Raw genomic sequence first — 21016 nt, forward strand, 5'->3', positions numbered from 1 at the left:
ATATAGTCCTGTTTTACTACATATTGACTTTTTTCTTAAACATTTTGCAGAATGCAATGTGCAAGGAGATTATTCCAACTGGTGAATTTAATAACAGTAAGTTGACAGCAAAAGCAAACAGGCAGCTTCAAGATCCTCTAGTAATCATGACAGGAAACATCCCAACATGGCTTACTGAACTAGGAAAAACCTGGTAAGACTACCACTTCTATAATAGTGGTCTTGGGAGTGTTATCATTGTGTTGGTCTTTATATTTTGTTACAGAAACAGTGTTTAGTAAACCTGTTTAATGTGTTTAGTAACATTGTCATATTTGATCACAGCTTGCTTACTAGTGTGGCTTTAGCATCTAGACAGACTAGGCAAGCTGGGACTAGTACTAGGTCTACTTGATTGTATATGTCTGCCTATATGAAATAGGAAAGTACACAAGGATATTTGACTGAAGAGATAAAAATCCTCTGCACAATAAAATCGGATTCCAAAGGTGGAATTGAGTGATTCTCTGATCCTGCTTGGGCCCACACCTATATTCTTAGAAACTATAGAACTGCATTTTAGTTAATCTAGATGTAAATAGCCACTAACCACATGTGGCTATTTACATCTAGATTAACTAAAATTAAATAAAATTAGAAATTAGTGTTTTTAGCCACACTAGCCACATTCTCACATGGCTACCTGTATTGGACAGAAACAAATACTGAACATTCAGGTCATCACAGGAAGTGCTCTGGTAGCTCTGTGTCAGGAGCTATCAAAATCATACATCAGGAGGCAGTAGAACCTCTGTTACTGCAGCTGCCTTTTGCATCTTTGAGTGACTTAGAAATGCCAAAGCTAAGAAGAAAATCATGAACTAGTAAAGCCAGTATTTGTGTATATGTGGAATGGGGTAGGTCAGTGGTCGGCAAACTCATTAGTCAACAGAGCCAAATATCAACAGTACAACGATTGAAATTTCTTTTGAGAGCCGACAACCGACTTCTGCACATGGGCCACGAAGCTTCAATCGCACTGTACGTGCGTGCCCGCACTTGGTATTTTGTGGAAGAGCCACACAAGGGGCCAAAGAGCCGCGTGTGGCTCGCGAGCCGCGGTTTGCCAACCACTGGGGAGTAGGTTATTAACCTTGTGAAGTGGTGATCAGATTTTAAAATTGAGCTTTCACTAGTCATGTTATACTTCCTAAAGGTCTTTGGGTATATTATAGACAATCTTGAATAGACTTGATTTCAGACATAGAATTTTAATGGTTGAATTTCAGATTTCACAGTGAAAGGCTACTTAATGCATTATTATGTGATCACAACAAATTTCAAAGAACTAAGGAAATTCTTCAAAATTAGTTTACTTAGACCATTTTTATTGGTCATATTTACAATTATTCTGTATCATATTAAAACTTCTTTCTAATACAGGGATTTTTTATGGTTTCTGATTCTAATTCAGATAATAAATTTATATCGCATCTTTTTACAGCCCATTTTTCTTCCCTTTTGATACCCGGCAAATGCTTTTTTATGTGACTGCATTTGATCGGGACCGAGCAATGCAAAGATTACTTGATACCAACCCAGAAATCAACCAGTCTGATTCTCAAGATAGCAGAGTTGCACCTAGATTGGATAGAAAAAAGGTAAGTTTGTCCCCCAAATTTTTAAAGATAAATCAAACTGAGCTTTTCAAAATAATGGGAAAATTAGAAATACGGTACATCTAATTATGCCTATTGGTTTAGAGGGCTGCCTTTGTCACAGTCATCTCTTTGCTTATCTTTTATAATCATCGTTTAGCCATATTTTCCTGTAAGTCTCTTGGAACTGTGCTATCTATGATTCTTTTTCATTCTCCAGTTAGAGTTCTTTTTCTCAGTTTCTGAAATAATTTCTATAATTCTTTTATCTTTTAGTCTTCATAACCCTTGTGCCAAGGAAATATCTTGTCTTTTCTTAATGAGTCTTTCTTCCTTTCTAAATTAGGAACTCAAATTAGCCCCCCTTTTATAATTGACTGGAGGCCTGGTGCATGGATTTGTGCACCGGTGGGATCCTCGGCCTGGCCTGCAGGGATCGGGTTGAAACCAGCTCTCCGACATCCCCTGAAGGGTCCCAGATTGCGAGAGGGTACAGGCCAGGCTGAGGGACCCCACTAGTGCACCATCAATTCGGGCCAGGGAGAGACCATGGGAGGGCTGCAGGGCATGTCAAGCCCGTCTTGCCCAGTCCTGATCAGCTGGACTCCTGCAGCAAGCTAACCTACTTGTCGGAGCGTGTGCCCTCCCCCCAACCCCCATCAGTGCACGTCATAGCGACTGGTTAAATGGTCAGACACTTATCATATTAGGCTTTTATTTTTATAACTAGAGGCCTGGTGCACGCAATTTGTGCACTCGGGGGGAGGGGGTTTCTCAGCCCAAGCCTGCGCCCTCTCGCAGTCCGGGAGCCCTCAGACTAAGCCAGTAGTCCAACATCCTTAGCATTGCCGCAAAGGCGGGAGAGGCTTCTGCCACCACCACTGCTGCGCTCGCCAGCCAAGAGCCCCCGGCTTATGGCTGAGCAGCACTCCCCCTGTGGGAGCACACTGACCACCGGGGACGGCTCCTCCGTGAACGTCTGCCCCCTGGTGGTCAGTGCACATCATAGTGACCTGTCATTCCGCCATTCAGTCAGTTTGCATATTGGCCTTTTATTATATAGGATTGATCCCTTACTCAGTAGGTAGAATTAATCAGCTCTACTTTATTCCCTTAGCACATTACTCCAATTAGAAGAGACTGAAACAAAATCCTTGATACATTTCATGTCCATAGACCAGTTAGCCCCCTGTGTTGCTGACTTTATCTTCCTGTGCTTCTAATCCAGCTCCATACTCATAGCCCTAAAACACACAGCTCTAAGCCATTTGCATCTGAGACCCAGTCCTACACTTATGCTAATACACTGCCTTTTAACACTCGCTACTCATATCTTGATATGTGTCATTAGGATTGTGCTGGTAGATTTTGGAGATCTGCCAAGACCTTCCTGGTCCTCATGAATCTCATTAGTAAATGTTTGCAGTAGAGTTTGTTAGATCTCTTCAGGTCAGAACCAGTAGTAGGGTTTCCAGCTCACCTATCACTTCCATTCCTATTCATTCATCATCTGCCTATAAGTGCACCCAGGGATATGTTAAGTTACTGCAGCCCTGAATTGCTTTGATGTTTGGCAGTGTTTCAGAGATCCTTTTCCAACTTGAATTTCCTGAACTTGCCATGGCCTCAAGATAAAAATTACACTTACATCTAACTTCATGTATGTATGCCAGGAATGCTGTCGATGTTCATAGTAATGCAGCTACTTCTTAACCTTTTCTGAGGGATGCTTTGCAAAAAAAAAATTTTTTTAGCAATTGGAGTTAATTTTTTTGCACTTCAAGAAACAGCACCTATTTATTAAAGTGTAATGTGTGCTTATTTTTTTCACTTTTGTACTTTATTTTGTAGCGTACTGTGAACAGAGAAGAGCTGCTGAAACAAGCCGAGTCTGTGATGCAGGATCTTGGCAGCTCACGGGCCATGTTAGAAATTCAGTATGAAAATGAGGTGAGCTTTTGAGTTGAGACAGTTTTGAGCATGATTTGTGTCCTTGATAAGGTGTCATTAGAGTTTCTTGGTCCTGTGAAATTCTAAAAGACAATTGGGAATTATCTGACATCTGGAAATTTTTTTAAAAAACTGATTTACTAAGATATTACTTGTGAATAATAAATGTACACTTTTAGGATGTACAGTTGTAAGAGTTGACAAGTAAACAGTCTGTAATCACTACCACATCATGATAAAGAAAAAAAAATCCAACCACCACCACAAAACATTCTCTTAGACTGCTTTACAGTCTTTGCCTGCTCTCCATCCCCTGTCCCTGGCAGCCTTTGATCTGTTTTCTGCCCCTGTAGTTTTGTCCTTTTTTACAGTATCATAATATATGAAATTATACAGCGTGTAACCATTTTTGTTACTCTTTTCTCACTTAGTATAAGGCTTTTGAGAGTCAGCCATGCTATTGTTTCCTTTTATTGCTGAGTAATAGTAGTAGACCATTCATAGTATGTTTCATCACCAGTTGATGTACATTTGAATGTTTCATGTCATTTAATGTTTTAAGTGGTCTGTTTTGCCTATGGAAATAACAGTATTTGGATGAAGGAAATAAACTGTTTTGATCTGTGATTTCTACTTAGCATAGGAGTAGTATGCTAAAGGGAGAAAGAACTGACTTTAAAGCACCATCTTGTGGGTATCAGGTATTACTGCAGTTTTATTCATTTCTCTCCCTCTTTCCCCTCTTTCCTTTCCTCCAAGGCCCAGTGGAGAACAAAATGTACAAAGTCCCTACCGTCATGGGGCTTTTCTTTTAGTTTGGGGGCGTCCATACACACACACACACACACACACACACACACACACACACATATTAACGGCTATGAGATGAAGAAAAAGAAAGGAAAATAGGAAGATGGAGCATGATGGGGAGGGGACAGGGTGTTCTAAGGTGACATTTGAGCAGAAGAATTTCTCTAGCAAAAGAACAGACATGCAAAAGCCCTGAGGCAACGTTCCTTTGGTGGCAAATGACTGTGGCTGCAGGGTGGGAGAAGGGATCATAGGACATGTGGGCAGTTTTTTTAACCTGAGCTTTTGCTTTGAGTGAGACGGGAAGCCTCAGAGGGTGTGGAAGAATGATACAAAACTATGTTTTCTAAGGCTCTCTCTTAGCACTGTGAGGATAGGCTGTGAGATGCCAAGAATGCTGGTGCAGAGACCAGACAAGAGATACTGGTGATAATAGTTTAGAATATGTTGTGAAGGTGGGGCAGGCTTAGTGTTTAATGATTGGTTGCAATGTGGAGAGTAAGACTGAGAAGAGCCACAGATGGCTCCCAGGTTTGGGTTGGAGTGTGGGCTGAATACTGATGCCCTTCACTGCTATGGAAAACTAACAAAGGGATGGGATGGATTAGGAACACGTCACCAGGTTCCAACAGATCACTGTTTGGAAAGTTGAGTTAAACCTTTGGTGGACTGTACCTAATCTTTTAAGCTAGTATGGATACTTTTTAAAAGTAACTGTGATAATTCTATATAATAAAAGCCTAATATGCAAATCGACCAAGTGGCAGAACTACCAGTCACTATAACGCACACTGACCACCAGGGGGGCAGACGCTCAATGCAGGAGCAGGCCCTGACCGGCGGTGGCAGAGGGAGGTGGGGCGGGCAGTGCAAGGCCAGGCAAAGCGGGTGCCTGCAGGGGCCCCTGATCGCCACGCCAGTCACCCCACAGGTCAGCCCTGATTGCCAGCCAGGCCTAGGGACCCTACCCATGTACGAATTTTGTGCACTGGGCCTCTTGTGGTAAAATAGTGCCCATTAGTTGCAAATACTGTACACATGAAATACAGCCTTCTTGACAGGACAGTGGTTAGATTTAGCCTATAGACTTTGGTATTAACTTGTTCTTAGTTGCATATCTAGCTTATTGTCTGAGCTGGTAGGACCTTGATAGAACATGAAGGAACATCTAGGCTGACCATTGCCTCAGGCTCACGTATCTCATGAAGGAGGCGTTTTCATTCACAGCTGGCTGTACAATTATCTCTTAAGATACCAGTGTCCAGGATCAAAACAAGACCCACCTACTAAATCAGTGTCTTCAGCATGCGCCTACCCCCATGTGCATGTTAAACAGCTCTCAGGAGATCTCAGTGCACCATGGGCTTGAAAAGCACTGGTGTACTCCCTGAGGGTAAGTTAGCCCAGTGTGTGCTGGTATGGAATCAGACCTCCCCTTATTTGTGTTTATTTAACAAACCTCTGTTCAAGGCTAGTGTGTGCTCGGGCACTGTAGCGGATACAGAGGTGAATTAACCATTTGTACACCATAAGCATCTATAGACGCAAGCAGCGGACCTTTTTTAATCAAAACATCGTGGCAGTTAACTGGTTAAAGTTACCCTTGGGTGGGATATACAGGCATATAATGAAATGCTGACAGTGTAATATGATAAGTACTTAGTAGCTGAAATGTAAGTCCTAAGGAAAGGAGCAAAGTAACTGGGCAGATAAGGAGGCTTTTCCTGAGGAGGTGACATTTGAGCTGGTTTCAGAGTTACCATTCACCAAAGAGAGAATGGGAGACAGCCATATGCAGACCATGCCTTAGTCCGTGAGGGTAAGCTCAGACCATATAGGTTCTTAGGAGCTTGTTTCAAGATACCAATGCCCAGGCTTGAAATGACCACCCATTAAATCAGAGTCTTCAGGACATGCCCACCCCCCACATGTGCATGTTAAACAGCTCTCAGAACATCCCAGTGCACCATAGGCTTAACAAGCACTAATGTACTCTCTGAGGCTAAGTTGCGGCCATATATAGGAGTAGGAAATTAGAAAGGGTTGCTAGCTCTTATTCTAGATGATCAAGACTAAAGAAATAAAGTCAGGACAGCTGGAGAAATAATCTCTACTGCATCCTGATAGATATTGCCTGTTAGTATCCACATTGCCAAGAGGTTTACAGGTTAAAAAAAGGGGCAGTGCAAATTCTAAAATTTGAAATTGTTCTACTTTTATTCTTCTGTAGGTTGGTACAGGTCTTGGGCCTACACTGGAGTTTTATGCACTTGTATCTCAGGAACTACAGAGAGCTGACTTGGGTCTTTGGAGAGGTGAAGAAGTTACTCTTAGTAATCCAAAAGGTAATATTAATCTGAGTCTGTCAATTTGTGTTATTCAGATCAGGTAAAGGGTCCTTACAATTCATTAAATATATTTAACTTGTAACAGAGGACCATGCTCTCTGACTTAATTTGCCTTTTTCTTATTTACCCATTAAGGGAGGCCCTTCCAGCTCTAGAGGACTTAATTAATCTTATTTTGTGAATATTGACTTTCTTAAATGTTCTGATTACCAGTTTTTGTTTTGTCCTGTTTTGGGAGAGAGCATGTAAAGTTTGGTCACTTGCTCATTTACAGGAAGCCAAGAAGGGACCAAGTATATTCAAAACCTCCAGGGCCTGTTTGCACTTCCCTTTGGTAGGACAGCAAAGCCAGCTCATATTGCAAAGGTTAAGATGAAGTTTCGCTTCTTAGGAAAATTAATGGCCAAGGCTATCATGGATTTCAGATTGGTAAGTTTATTTGCTTTTCTATAAATTTCTGTGTGCCTGTGTTATATGAAAGTGCCTAATCCCATGTGCTTAATGCTGTATTTGAAAACAGTGCTATACAAACTTTAATGTGCATATGAATTACTTGGGGATTTTGTTACAAAAGCCAATTCTGATTCAGTAGTTCAAGGTTGAGGCCCAAGATTCTACATTCTCATACCAGCTCCTAGGTGATGCCCAAATAAATGCCAGTCTGTGGTCCATGTTCTGTTAGGAGCAGAGGCTTAGAATCAGGCATGGTTTTAATGATATATTTCTCAAGTATTTGATATCATAGTTTTAGTTCAGTAGGAAAGCATAAGTATGTAATTAAACTTACAATAATTTGCCATTAGAGAGCTAGAATGACGATAATCCAAGAAAATCAGTATTCACAGAGTTTTGAATATTTCTAGACTTTCCTCCATTTCCTCTTCTCACATTTTATAAGATACTTTTCTCTGTATGGAGAAGACATTTTCATCTGATGTCAAATTCACAAGCTTACAATTTCACTGTAACTGAAGAATGGTCTGTTCACCAGTTATTATAGAAGTTCCATTTTATTTTCTTTTAATAATCAGTTGGTTCTTTTAACTCTTTCCTCTAAACATCGCTTGATGTTGAGCCCTTATGGAGACTATATGTCCATCATTGAAAAATTATCTTATTAGGGTCATTGTTTAAATGGAGTACTTAAGTATTTTTAAAATTTCATAATATCAGGGCCCCAGATTGAATTTAAATGGGGACTGTTTCATATAATGAGCGAAATAGTCCTTAATACGGTTTTCCCCTGAGGATTATTTGACCTATTTAAATGACCTTTTGACGTGTCAGTTATAGAATTGAGACAATTCTAAAAGCTGTGACTGTTAAAATATTTTGCATATTCCCTTTCAGGTGGACCTTCCCCTTGGCTTACCCTTTTATAAGTGGATGCTACGGCAAGAAACTTCACTGACGTCACACGATTTGTTTGACATTGACCCAGTGGTAGCCAGATCAGTGTATCACCTAGAAGACGTTGTCAGACAGAAGAAAAGACTTGAACAAGATAAATCCCAGGTAGGCTTACAAGATGAGGAAACCTCCAAATGGATCAGTTTCTTATTGTAGAAAGATGAGGTCTTCGTTAAGTAGTTTGTATTTGACACAGTTATTAATGTTATTTTAGAAGACTTTAATTTTTTTTATCGCAACTGAAATGTGATTTTATAGTGAGTAAAATGGCCTTTAATAATAGCAGTTGATGAGTAAAAGGCTTAATTTGCAAATACAATACACTCTTAACTGAAATAAAAGGCTCTTATTTGTTAAATTTTATATGGGTGTTGTGTATCTGGGCAGATATTATGTCAGACTGAATTCTTTTAGTAAGCATTTGAATCAATAAAACTGTTCTTAGGACAGATTGATTTTTGTTGTTTTTTGTGTTTTTTCCTGAAATGTGGCTAAATTTAGGAACAGTCCATTTGTTTCTAAAGAGATTTCAGGATGATATCTTTAAAGATCATAGTGGCTGTGCACTATTTTTTGCTAACACATGTTAAAGTTTCTGTTAGAATTCATGGGTAATCTTGAGTTTTATATCATTTATATTTTTTACTAAAATGTCATTTCACTCAGTCTGAGATTAGTAGTGGTTCTGTATCTGACATTAGAAGAAGGCAAAGTTGTATTTTTTTTTTAAAATGGCAGAGACTCGGATAACTTATATTGGGCAGGTAAATCAACTCCCATTAAGAATAGAGAAGAGATTCTGTAGAGTGAAAACTGTCATATCCTATCTAATAATAGACAAATATGCAAATTGACCATACCTCTGCCACGCCCACCATCCAATCAGAGCGAGTATGCAAATTAACCCAAACCAAGATGGCTACAGCCACAGAGAGCAAGGTTTCTTAGGTAACAGAGGAAGCCAAGCTTTCTGCCTGCCCTGGCCAGGCCTAAGCCTCCACTCAAGCTACAAAGTTTCAATTATAGAAGGTAAACAAATTCAAACAAATGGCGGCAGAATGGAGCTTGAGAGAGCAGGCCAGGGTTGCCACCGGCAACAGGGGAAGCAAAGCTTTCCACACACCCTGGCCGGGCCCACCCGCTTAAGGCAACAAAGTTTCAATTTTAACCCCAACACAAATGGCTGCAGGCCTCGGAGGGAGCCCCAGGCTTGGCTCTGCTCCAGGCTACAAAGTTTCAATTGTAGAAGGAAAATAAATTCCAGATACCAGGGCTTCTGCTTGCATTGCCAGGGGGCGTGGCCAGCCTGCAAACCACCACAGGCCCCTCACTCAGGCCGCCCCATGCCCCAAGGGAACCCCACCCTGATCAGGGACACACTTCAGGGCAAACCAGCTGGCCCCCACCCCTGTACCAGGCCTCTATCCTATCTAATAAAAGAGTAATATGCAGATTGATCATCACAGCAACACACAGTATAGCTGCCCCCATGTGGTCAAAGATCCTGCCCCCATGTGGACACAAGATGGCCAGCAGGAGAGGGCAGTTGGGAGGCACCCGGCCTGCAAGGGAGGGCAGTTGAGAAGGACCAGGCCTGCAAGGGAGGGCAGTTGGAGGTGATCAGCCCTGCAGGAGAGGGCAGTTAGGGGTAACCAGGCTGGCAGAGGAGGGAAGTTGGGGGCAAACAGGCTGGCAGCAGAGTGGTTAGGGGTGATCAGGCTGGCAGGCAGAAACGGTTAGGGGCAATCAGGAAGGCAGGCAGGCAAGCAGTTGGGAGCCAGCAGTCCTGGATTGTGAGAGGGATCCCATATTGGAGAGGGTATAGGCTGGGCTGAGGGACAACCCCCCCTCCGTGCACGAATTTCGTGCACCGGGCCTCTAGTCCTCTCTAATAAAATGGTAATATGCAAATTAATCATCACTCTGCTACATGAGCCACGCCCACCAGCCAATCAGGGTGAGTATGCAAATTAACCCCAATCCAAGATGGCTACAGCCACAGAGAGCAAGGTTTCCCAGGTAACAGAGGAAGCTAAGCTTTCCTCTGTGATCAGGCTGGCAGAGGAGGGAAGTTGGGGGCAAATAGGTTGGCAGGGGAGCAGTTAAGCATCAACCAGGCTGGCAGCGGAGTGGTTAGGGGGTGATCAGGCTGGCAGGCAGAAGCGGTTAGGGGCAATCAGGAAGGCAGGCAGGCAAGCAGTTGGGAGACAGCAGTCCTGGATTGTGAGAGGGATGTCCGACTGCCCTCCAGGAGTCCCAGATTGGAGAGGATACAGGCTGGGCTGAGGGACAACCCCCTGCCGTGCACGAATTTCGTGCACCAGGCTTCTAGTCTCTTAATAAAATGGAGAGGAACTTATAGTAGGCAGGTGGGGGTTTTAGAATGCCTTTGTGTCAGGGAGCATGATTTGTAAGGAAATTCATCTTAGCTCCCATATTAATTGGTAGTTGGTGATTTTGGAGAATAAGCTTATTAAGGGAAATAGCCAGATCTTTGCCAAGTCTATGTTTTCCATACAATATCTGTTTTCAGATTTTTAGAACCACTTAGGTTTACGCTTACCAACTTTGTAAGTTTTAAACTATTATAGTCTTATTTAGGATCGATTATCTTTTAGGTAAGTAATGGCCCAGGGATAGGAGCAAGGAAATAAAGTAAAATTATGGCATGTTCCAGGTGCCTTACAAACGTTAATTTATTTAATCCACAACAACCCTCTGAGACTTAGGTATTTCTGTTATCCCAGTTTTACACATGAGAAACCCAAGGCAGATAGGTTGAGTAACGTGCTGCCCAAGTTCACATACCCAGAATGTGAGAGCTGGAATTCAAGCCCAGGCTGCTTGATTTGGAGCTCACAGTGTCAAGTGACTTAAAAAATGATTTAATAATCAGTCTGTTTAAAATGACTGATTTTCTGCACTTGGAGGCATCTCCAATCCAGAAACCCATTTGCCTTCTTTCTCCTGTAATGGATACCTTCATTTTCAGATAGAATTTGTGGTTTTGCCTTTTAGTCTTTCATGCTTAATTAAAAAAAAAAAAATTTATATTTTTATAAAACATAACCATATAATCTTAATCTTAAGCACTTTTTTAAAAAGTGAATAATACAATCTGCTTTTAATATTTGTTTATAGAGTGTGACTTGATTTTTTTGTTGGAATCTTTTTTCACTGTAGTGCTATTATATGAATATGTATTTGTTATTCTAGTCCTGATTAAGAATCTACAGGATATTCTCTAGACTTGGACTTTGCAGAGAAAAAATATTTTTATTACTAGATAGTACATTGTTTGTACTTACTTGAGTTTATATTTTCCTAACTATATTGTATTACTCAGTATTGGCTATATACATATATTGAATTCATTAAGATTTGCCAAGAATTTATGAAAAGTTTCCACACTCTTAAGTAGACCATTATGCATAGTATCTTGGCCTTTTTGAGAAATCTGATTTGAATATGGTTAAATTGATAGCAAACATCTCATTATGAAGGAACACTCGAGATCTTGTTTCTCATATAAAAACAGTTGGAATCTGAAGTGTTTAAGATTATTTTCTTTGTGATCTCGGTGACTTGGTCATGTATAGATCATGACAAGAAAAAATAGTCTAAGAGCTAAAAGAACCCATAAAATGTGTTAGCATGTATTTTATAAACATAATTGAGTGAATGACTGTACTTGACAACCCCTCCCCTTTTGTTTAGACCAAAGAGAGTCTACGATATGCATTAGAAACCTTGACTATGAATGGCTGTTCAGTTGAAGATCTGGGATTGGATTTCACTCTGCCAGGGTTTCCCAACATCGAACTGAAGAAAGGAGGAAAGGATATACCAGTCACTATCTATAATCTAGAAGAGTATCTAAGGGTATGTAATAGCAGCGTCCTTTGGGGTGAAGACCATCTGTGGTGATGCAGAGCTTTGCCTATGGCTACTGCTCTGAAGGTGAGGGAAGGGACCAGTCCACTAAAGCATGAGGTACCAGCCAGCTGCCTGCACGGACTGGTTTGAGACCTTTGACCTGTGGGATCACTGCATGAAGTTGACTTTTTCAGCCTTAGCTTTGTTTGTTCTATGAGAGGACATATTGGATATTTCACAATGCCTTATACAATCTTGAATTTGCTATTCTTAAGCTTAAATACTATCTGAGAAGATCACATTTTGTCACAGTTTGAGAAGAAATCACCGAAAAGGAGTCATCCCTTGTGACTAAATTGCTATCAAGCCAGATAAGAATTGCCTCTTTCACACACACACACACTCTCACTCGCTCACACATTTGTGGGTTTGATGAGGCTTTTCAAATTACCAATTCATGGTCCTTACCTATATACGCTGAATTAAGGAAAAATAATTTTATATTGAATACAAATTACATTTTAAATTACAACGCATGTAGGTCTTTATTGCTACTTTTTGAAAAGTTTCTTTTGGTTTTTTCCAGACATTGAATGGAAAGAGCATTGTGTTCAAGATGAAATATTACCCTCCACCTAGACCCAACTCTTCCACTAACTTAACTGTAGGATTTTAGATAGAACCTCTGAAAATTTTAGCTCTGGTTTCTTCATCAGTTTGAGAGAGAGAGGAACAAATGATAGTAGAGAACCTTAGATACTATTAACCTGCTGCTTTTCTTTCAGTTTACTATTAAATGAAGCATTAACATCCAGATTAAGGTTCTCTGAAAATAATTTATAGTAATGTTTTTATTTTTATCTATTTCCAAATAGGTTAGTCAAAGTGATTGATGACTAGATAATGTTTGGGCCAATTACAGATGCTTTTTGTTACCCTTCAATTTTATGTGACTGCTTTTCTAGAGTGTGCCTTTTGCTAAGTGCACATACTTAGCAAAGGGTTGGGTTCTAAGAACTTAACAGGATATAAAACTAAAAATTTCACATTTAAAACAGCAGTAATTGTTACTTGTCCTTTTTTTAATTTATTTTGAGTAATGTTTCACTGTACTTTGTCATGGGAAAAAATTTGAAATTTTGTCAGTTTGTAAAATATTTTTCTCTTTTGTAGCTGGTTATATTCTGGGCACTAAATGAAGGCGTTTCCAGGCAGTTTGATTCATTCAGAGATGGATTTGAATCAGTCTTCCCACTCAGTCATCTTCAGTACTTCTACCCAGAAGAAGTGAGTAGCTTATATCTAAAAGAAATGTTCATTTCTAGTTCTGTGCCTTAATTATCTTAGTGGGGTATTTCTGTGCTATTTAGTCAAAGACTCCACTGTTGGAAACAAAAAGAAGGTTGGGAGCAAGGAGTGGATCTTTGAGAAAGATAAGGCCATTTCCTGAGCAAGGAAAAACATTAAATATCAAATATAACAGTTTATACTGTATAAATAACACATATGAACTATATAAGTATTCAATGTAATATAAATATTAAATATAAGGGAGTGGTGGTGTCCATGTGTGATTGAGTAAGCATAGTATTGTTGTCAACTGAGACCTGGATGGTTGGTGGGGCATGGGACTTAGGTGTCTGTACTACTGCGGTTAGCAGGGAGAGCCATGGGTCCAGAGTAATGAAACTGACACTGAGGAGGGCACACTGTCTTTATTTGTAGTTGTTTTTTATTGACTAAACTTCCTGGATTAGATGAGACTTGGTTTCAAGATTCAAGTTAGTCCTTGAAATTTTAAGGAAGTGTTATAAATTTATTAATTGCCAAATTCAGAGAATACTTTTGAGAATGGAAAATATGACTTTATGCATAGTTTTTCTAGCCATCTTAAAATGCAACATGAATCTCAAGAAACTACATGAAATGTCATAGAACCAGTCTAGAAGGTGTTAGGTTTCCCCACTTTGAAAACCTTTTTATTTTATTTTTTTTTCAATACTAGCTTTAGAATACACATTCATTGCTGGCTGAATCTGGAAATCTTTTAATAACAGCATTTTAATCTCATTTATTATTTTTATGTACATTTGGGTTTGGTAACTATTGAAGTATGTGGCTTCCCTAGCACTTTAACCTTTTGCACTCGGATGTCGAGTGTGACTCGACACGGTTAGCATTAGAATAAAGGAATCGAGAAAAAAGCAAGCGAGTGCAAAGGGTTAAGGCTCTAAATGTCACCTGGAATTGAAAACAGCAAGTGTTGCTCTAATTGAATCCTGGTCCTCACTGCCTAGCTGTGACCAATCCAAGTAGTTGTACCTGATCTGACTGCCTTGTCTATAAAATTGAGATAACCTCTGTCACACTGAACAGGATACCCAAAGTACCTGACAGTGAGTGACACGTCGTCGATACTAAATTTCATATGTTCTAAATTGGATTTTCTCAAAAGTATATAGTCATTCTGCAAAGGGGCAGTTAAACAAGAGAAAAGATGCTCTGATTTGAAACTGATGTTAGATTTTTCCAAGGACACAAAGGCATATTTTGCTTTCTAACAATCATTCTGTAATGGATAGGTGGGTCCCCATATAGACCTAAACAACTGTATGGCATAGGTGTGCCTCTCTTTACAAAATATAAAAACTACCAATTTGCTCTGTCTCATTTTAACTTCTCCCACTGCTCTCCAGCTCAGTAGTCTATCTCTTGGCTTCCCTTATTGAGTACCCTTGTGATTCCAAACGAAAAGATTTGTAAAAATCTCCTTGGTTAGAAGTATGTTATCAAGTTAAAGCTTCTAAAGAACCAATAAGTGTTAGGAAAACTTAAATCAAGGGTTTGTTTCAGATGTTTTGTTTGAAATTAAAGGCTTCTCTAGAACTAAGTCCGACAAATGGGCAGAATTCCTCTTATTGTGCAACAGAAGGGGAAATTGAATGTGTAAATGCATTAGAAGAGCACAGTATCTAAAGAGGTCCTAACAGAAGTCTTTGGTATGAAAATGATACTCTTCCTTACTACATTCAGACCTTTTTGGCATACTACGAAACAATATATGGTATGCACTTCAATCCTTTATACAGCTATTATCTTGAGTAATTCATTACCCTTATTTAAATGCACAGCTGGATCAACTCCTGTGTGGCAGTAAAGCAGACACTTGGGATACAAAAATACTGATGGAATGCTGCAGGCCAGATCACGGTTACACTCATGACAGGTGAGCGCTGGGGTCTGCCAGGGGTTCAATTTATAGCTTAGAATTTGGTAGTCTGTGTATGTATATATTGTAAACAATAAAAGGGGGTATTATATAATTTGTCTACATATTAAAGGAGGTTTTCTGATATTTATAGTGAAACAGGGATATCTGAACAATCCCACACAAATCTTAGTTATAACGGTAACATTCCACTTGAATTCTAGCTATAACAATAGAAGCAAATTTGATTTCAGGGTTCATTGTAATGTGAATTCATATGTAGTCATACTTAAATTTGACAGTCTCTAGCTAATTGTGAGAGTTGGCAATGTGTTGGGATACAAATCTGTATTTTAATATGATGAAATAATATTATTTATTTCTGTTACAGTCGGGCTGTGAAGTTTTTGTTTGAGATTCTCAGTAGTTTTGATAATGAGCAACAGAGGTTATTTCTCCAGTTTGTGACAGGTAGCCCGAGATTGCCTGTTGGAGGTGGGTACACTGTTGATGCCTGACATTGAGTCTAGCTATAACTGTGTGTGTGTGTGTGTGTGTGTGTGTGTGTGTGTGTGTGTGTGTGAAAAAGCAGGATATTCTTTATTTATTTGATTTACAGTGCCTCGTAGTTATTCCAGTATGGTAATTTTTCTCAATTTTGGTTTGTTGGGTAATTCATTAACAGATATAACTGGCAGGAAAACGCATAGAGATTTATCTTAAACACATTGAAGTAGGATTACTATACACTATAATGCTGCTTTTGACATTTGTACATTATCAGGTGAGAAGGTATTCTAAAGTGTGAATGTTCAAAGATGAGTCCTAATATACTCATAGGTATGAGTTGGTACTCTGTTTTAAAAGTTAGAAGATATAAGGAACTATTTGCCTTTGTGTTATACTATGACTTTTTATAGTAAATAAAGCAGATGTCAGGTTCCATGCACTAAATGTATATTGAATGTGTACATTTAATTGCCAAGGAAGAAATAGTGTGTGGTAATGTTTTCTGATAGTCGTGTGTGTGGTAATGTTTTCTGATAGTCGTAGCATAAACAAGGTATGGCTGTCATTCCAGCCTGACTCCTCTCATGGCTAAGAAAGTGTTCTCTGAGCTGGCTGTTGGCATCCTGTACACTTAATGAGTCCCTGGTCTCTCTTCCTTCCCTCTAAATTAGGCTTCCGGAGTTTGAACCCACCCTTGACAATTGTTCGGAAGACATTCGAATCGACAGAAAATCCAGATGACTTCTTGCCCTCCGTAATGACTTGTGTGAACTATCTTAAGTTGCCGGACTATTCAAGCCTTGAGATAATGCGGGAAAAACTGTTAATAGCAGCAAGAGAAGGGCAGCAGTCATTCCATCTTTCCTGATTACACCGAGAAATGCAGTGTCTGCCTGTTACAGCAAAAGAAAACAAATCATGATTTCTTTTCTAAATGTATCACCTGAGTCAAGGAAACATGTTACTCCTTCTTGTTGTAGGAAAAACGGCTTGCAGATGATAAAAGAGACACTTGGTTGATATTCATTAATGGCCCCATGGACTTAAAGTGATCAGGCCCTAAACCATTGTTGTGATGAGGTTTCTTTAGCAAGTTCTTGTTTAAATTATCATTTATTTGATGAGTGAAGTTTTTAACTTGCTTTGCTGTGTGAAATTTGAAAAAGGGGATGTTTTTCCAGGCTGAAACAATAAATGTCGCTGTGCAGTTTAATTCTGGGCTGTGTGTATCCATCTAGCTAAGTCTGCAGTATTGTTTCCTCCAAAGATAACTCTTGTACATAAGTACAGACATTAAAGCTCACGCTTATTTGACAGATAGTTTAGTAGGTTAGCTCTGTGTGGTTTTCACTTCCGTCTAATTTTCTCTCCCCATTCATGCATTGTCTGTGCAGTTCACACAGTTTTTTTGTATATGACACTCAATTGTTACATTTTTCATTAGCCATGGGCTTTTGTTGTTTCATGTTCCCTTAAGATAAAATTTAAAAGTCAAAACTTGACCTATACTGTCAGTATAATTCAGCCTTTGTAACTGGATGGACTTTTCTTAGAGCTTAGTTTTAATATAGTTGTAGGGTATTACTTGCTGGCTTTCTACCAGTGACACACTAGGAATGTTTACATGGTGATTCCAGCAGCCACAGCCCCTGGAGCAGAGGCAAGGAAAGCTCATTCATTCATTTCTCTTGTGTAGGTTACAAAGTGTACAGCTTGGGCCATCCAGTATGTATTAGTCTATGGCCAGAGCATTTTGAATTGGTGTAAAGTTTCAAAGAAAACAAATTTTATTTCCCTGTTGGAGTAAAATAATTTTTTTCTTCCATGTTTTTGTTTTAAGTTTTTGTTCATAGTCTGTCTTTCTTCCACTTTCCTCACCCCCTCCTCCCAGCGATAACTTGGGACAAACAGTTCAGCCTTTGTCTCCACACAGATAAAAGCACCTGTAAGCAATGCTCTGTCCAGTAGTTCTATGTGCTGATTTCTCAAATCTGCAATAATCCATCAGGCTAATGTTTCTACCTGAAAATAAATAATGTTTGCTTCACCTTTTTGTTTATAGTTCTGTGCTGTATGCATAACTTGTGTAGATGTATTTCTATGAAGTAAATTGTTACATCTCCATGATTCCGCGTCATGGCTGATTTTGCTTTTCAAAGATTTTATAATAGCAGCTTGAAGAACGTAAAATGTGGAGAGAAAATGGGAGGAGACTCCTTCTTCCTAAGGTTTAAAATTAAGCCTGTTGCATAAATTTGAGAGAATTTCCATAATTCGAATTTTTTTTAAATGAGAGATGAGGTCTTTTTTTTTTCTAATTGAACTTTGAGAAATCAATTTTCTTTTGTTTTACTGACTGTTCCAAAGTTTTATTTAATTGATATAGAAACCCCTTTGTTCCCCATCTTACCACTGAAAAGAAACTGAGTGGCTTGTTTTATTTTGATGACTGTCGTTTTCCACTTAAATGGCCTTATGTGGCGCATCCCCCAGTGGGTGCTCATCCCCACGTGGCGCATCCTTCACACTAAACTCGAGCAGTGACCTCTGTGAAGTGTGAGGAGCTGTAAGAGCTGCTCAGGGGCCTATCTCCCTGGTCCCTGCAGAGGCTCTGACAGGTGAGAGCAGCTGTACCTTGACATGGAGGAAGGGGTGGCATTTCTGCAGTTCTGATACAGCAGAGGAACTAAGCCGTTTAATCAAGCAGAGCTAGGTTAACGAAAGAACCGATTTGTTTTCGACTGTTCTGATACTTTTTACAAACTAAGCACAAAGATTTTTATGTGAACATAGCATTTTGTTCTTTTTTTTAATCAGGGTTCTGTTAAAATTTAGACCTGTGTATAAACAAAGTAATGTCTCCTATTAAAATATCTGTATTTGACATTTTATTCATGTTGTGGCCCTGACAGATTTGCCCTCATTGATTCACCGTCTAATGAGTACCTATGATGGTTTTTGAATCCAATTCTGGAGCTTGAGTGTTTAATAAGAGTTGGTAATTATCTGTTTAAACACTCAGTCTTTACCCTACACTTTCCTCAGCAGCCCTTGGTTAATTAGGAGCAGGAAGACTTCCCCATTGTAAAGCAATCTCCCTTGGCAGAGACCTTAATATTGCATCGTAGGGAAAATGTATTGTTTCATTTGCTATTACTCCAGTTATGCCTTAAATTTATTTGCTTAGTAATCCTATCAACAAGCACTAATTTTTAGATATCCTTTATACACGTAAACAGTTGGATAGTGACCTAATATTCTGTTGTCCTTTAATTTTGCTGAGATGAAGTCAGTCAGATGTTGGGCAGCTAACACCAAGTATGTCGTGGTGTGTTCGACAGTGACTGGTTTAATCTGCTTTGTATATTTTTATTGGAACTTTCTTTTTAAGAAGGAAGGGAGAGGGAGTTACATGTAATTCCATCCCCCCTCCTCCCTCCCCAAAGGGAATTGTAAGGTCTAGGTAGTCTAATTGGGGACAGACATGGAGAAAGTTGTAGATACCTTAGCCCAGTGGTCGGCAAACTGTGGCTCAAGAGCCACATGTGGCTCTTTGGCCCCTTGAGTATGGCTCTTCCACAAAATACCACGTGCGGCCGCACACGTACAGTGCAATTGAAACTTCGTGGCCCATGCGCAGAAGTCGGTTTTCGGCTCTCAAAAGAAATTTTAATCGTACTGTTGATATTTGGCTCTGTTGACTGATGAGTTTGCCCACCACTGCCTTAGCCTAATTCAGCAGAAACCTTAAACACAGCCACGCATAAGGGTACAGATTTCTCTCTTCCTGTTCCTCAGCTCTGGTGTCCTGTGTTTATATTGGTAAACTTCCTCTCACCTTCACAGTTTATAAAGAAGGTAGTACCCAAAGTCCCTCTTCTCTGCATTGGACAACACTTCAGTATGGAACTCCAGAAGGCTGTGAACAGCCTGAACTTCCCTAGGGCCACCTGTGCATAAAGTCCCTAAGGCTGAGTGACGAAGCCCCAACTTCTGCATCTAGGAAATTAGGTTCAAGTCTTGGTTTTCCACAGGAAGGATTCTCGCCAGCGAATTGAAGGTTTGTCTTCCCTCTGCTTCATCAGGTTTTGAGGCTGTGCTCTGTGCTCCCGATTTTTGTCAGTGAGTACAAACTCAGGAAATGGCGATGTTGCTGATATTCCAAGAAAAAAAAAAGTTAAGAAAGGAGACTTACAGGGGAAAGACATGTTAGTGCATTCAGAAACCACGCCCTTTGAGGGTATTCTGGATGCTAGTGTCCATTCCCCTTTAGCAAAGATGATCAAACTTTGCATCCATTTATCTTGGTCTGGATTTTATGACCCGTTTTTCCCTACTGTAATAAGAATGTTGTTTGGAAATGTCATATGCTGTATTTCTAACTCTGAGAAATGCTCTTATATGGGTCTTAGGTCTGCCACGGCAGGAGCTGGCATGCCAGCTCAAGGGTAACTAGTGTCAGATCACTGAAAATGCTTCCTTTGTTACCTCAAAAGAAAAAGATCCCAGACAGAATATAGCATTTATATTTCTAGAAAATGGAGGGTTGACTGTTTTCTAAGAACTTGAAGTAAATTCTGGTGCAAGGAAAAGTTCTTAACTCTAAAGACTTTCCTGCATAAAGGAAACATTCTTTAATACTGGAAGAGGTGGTTTTATTTTTACAACAAGCCTACTCATGACCAAACCTATAACCAATTGCTAATCTCCTGTGTAAAGCATTTTTTTCTCTCTGATCTGAAACAGTGATTTATATGAACTGTTGGAATAATGGAACCTCAAACTACAGATGTGTATGTAAAATTGCATAAATGCACTGACTTCCTTCTCCCTGGATATATTTTTAATAAACAGCGTTATCCTATATGGTCAGTTTTATTAAATCATGCACAACTAGAGGGTTCTGAGTAGTGGTATGCTTGCATGGGTGGCTTTTGGAAAGCTTCCTGTTTTGGTAAGTGCCAGTAACCTTATTTTTTGGAGGCAGATTATGGAAAAGGTTGTAGGAGACAAATATATTCAGAGAGGTGACCCTAACGCTTGCTTGTTAGTGGAGAGGTTTATACTTGGGTGTAAGATAGTCCCGGGAAGTGGTGCCTTTGGGGTTGGGAGATGCCTGTCAATGTGCAGAGGTAGTAGAGCCTTAGCTTTCATGACCGGCTGCTCCAGAGCAGTCTGTTTCACTGGAACAGAGTGGAATTAACTTAGGAAAGCAAGGGAGGTGAATTTTTTTTTTTTTGAGTGGTTATTAAATTTAGGGGTGTTTA

The 21016-nt window shown here is 39.7% G+C and overlaps 1 protein-coding gene across 16 annotated transcripts in view; it reads left to right on the forward strand.

Moving 5' to 3' along the window:
- TRIP12 (thyroid hormone receptor interactor 12) overlaps positions 1-16962 on the forward strand; it is a 136664-nt gene extending 119702 nt beyond the window's left edge. For all 16 annotated transcript variants that reach the window (XM_054722826.1, XM_028150798.2, XM_028150802.2 and 13 more), the window contains 11 exons: positions 51-193; positions 1484-1640; positions 3489-3587; positions 6628-6742; positions 7020-7174; positions 8096-8260; positions 11873-12037; positions 13205-13318; positions 15163-15257; positions 15631-15734; positions 16421-16962. In XM_054722826.1, the coding sequence (XP_054578801.1) occupies positions 51-193; positions 1484-1640; positions 3489-3587; positions 6628-6742; positions 7020-7174; positions 8096-8260; positions 11873-12037; positions 13205-13318; positions 15163-15257; positions 15631-15734; positions 16421-16617 (1509 nt within the window). In that variant the 3' untranslated portion in view covers positions 16618-16962. The remainder of the gene's footprint in view (positions 1-50; positions 194-1483; positions 1641-3488; positions 3588-6627; positions 6743-7019; positions 7175-8095; positions 8261-11872; positions 12038-13204; positions 13319-15162; positions 15258-15630; positions 15735-16420) is intronic.
- The last annotated feature ends 4054 nt before the right edge of the window (positions 16963-21016 follow it).

This window comes from Eptesicus fuscus, chromosome 11 (genome assembly GCF_027574615.1).
Source record: "Eptesicus fuscus isolate TK198812 chromosome 11, DD_ASM_mEF_20220401, whole genome shotgun sequence".
Taxonomy (NCBI): domain Eukaryota; kingdom Metazoa; phylum Chordata; class Mammalia; order Chiroptera; family Vespertilionidae; genus Eptesicus; species Eptesicus fuscus.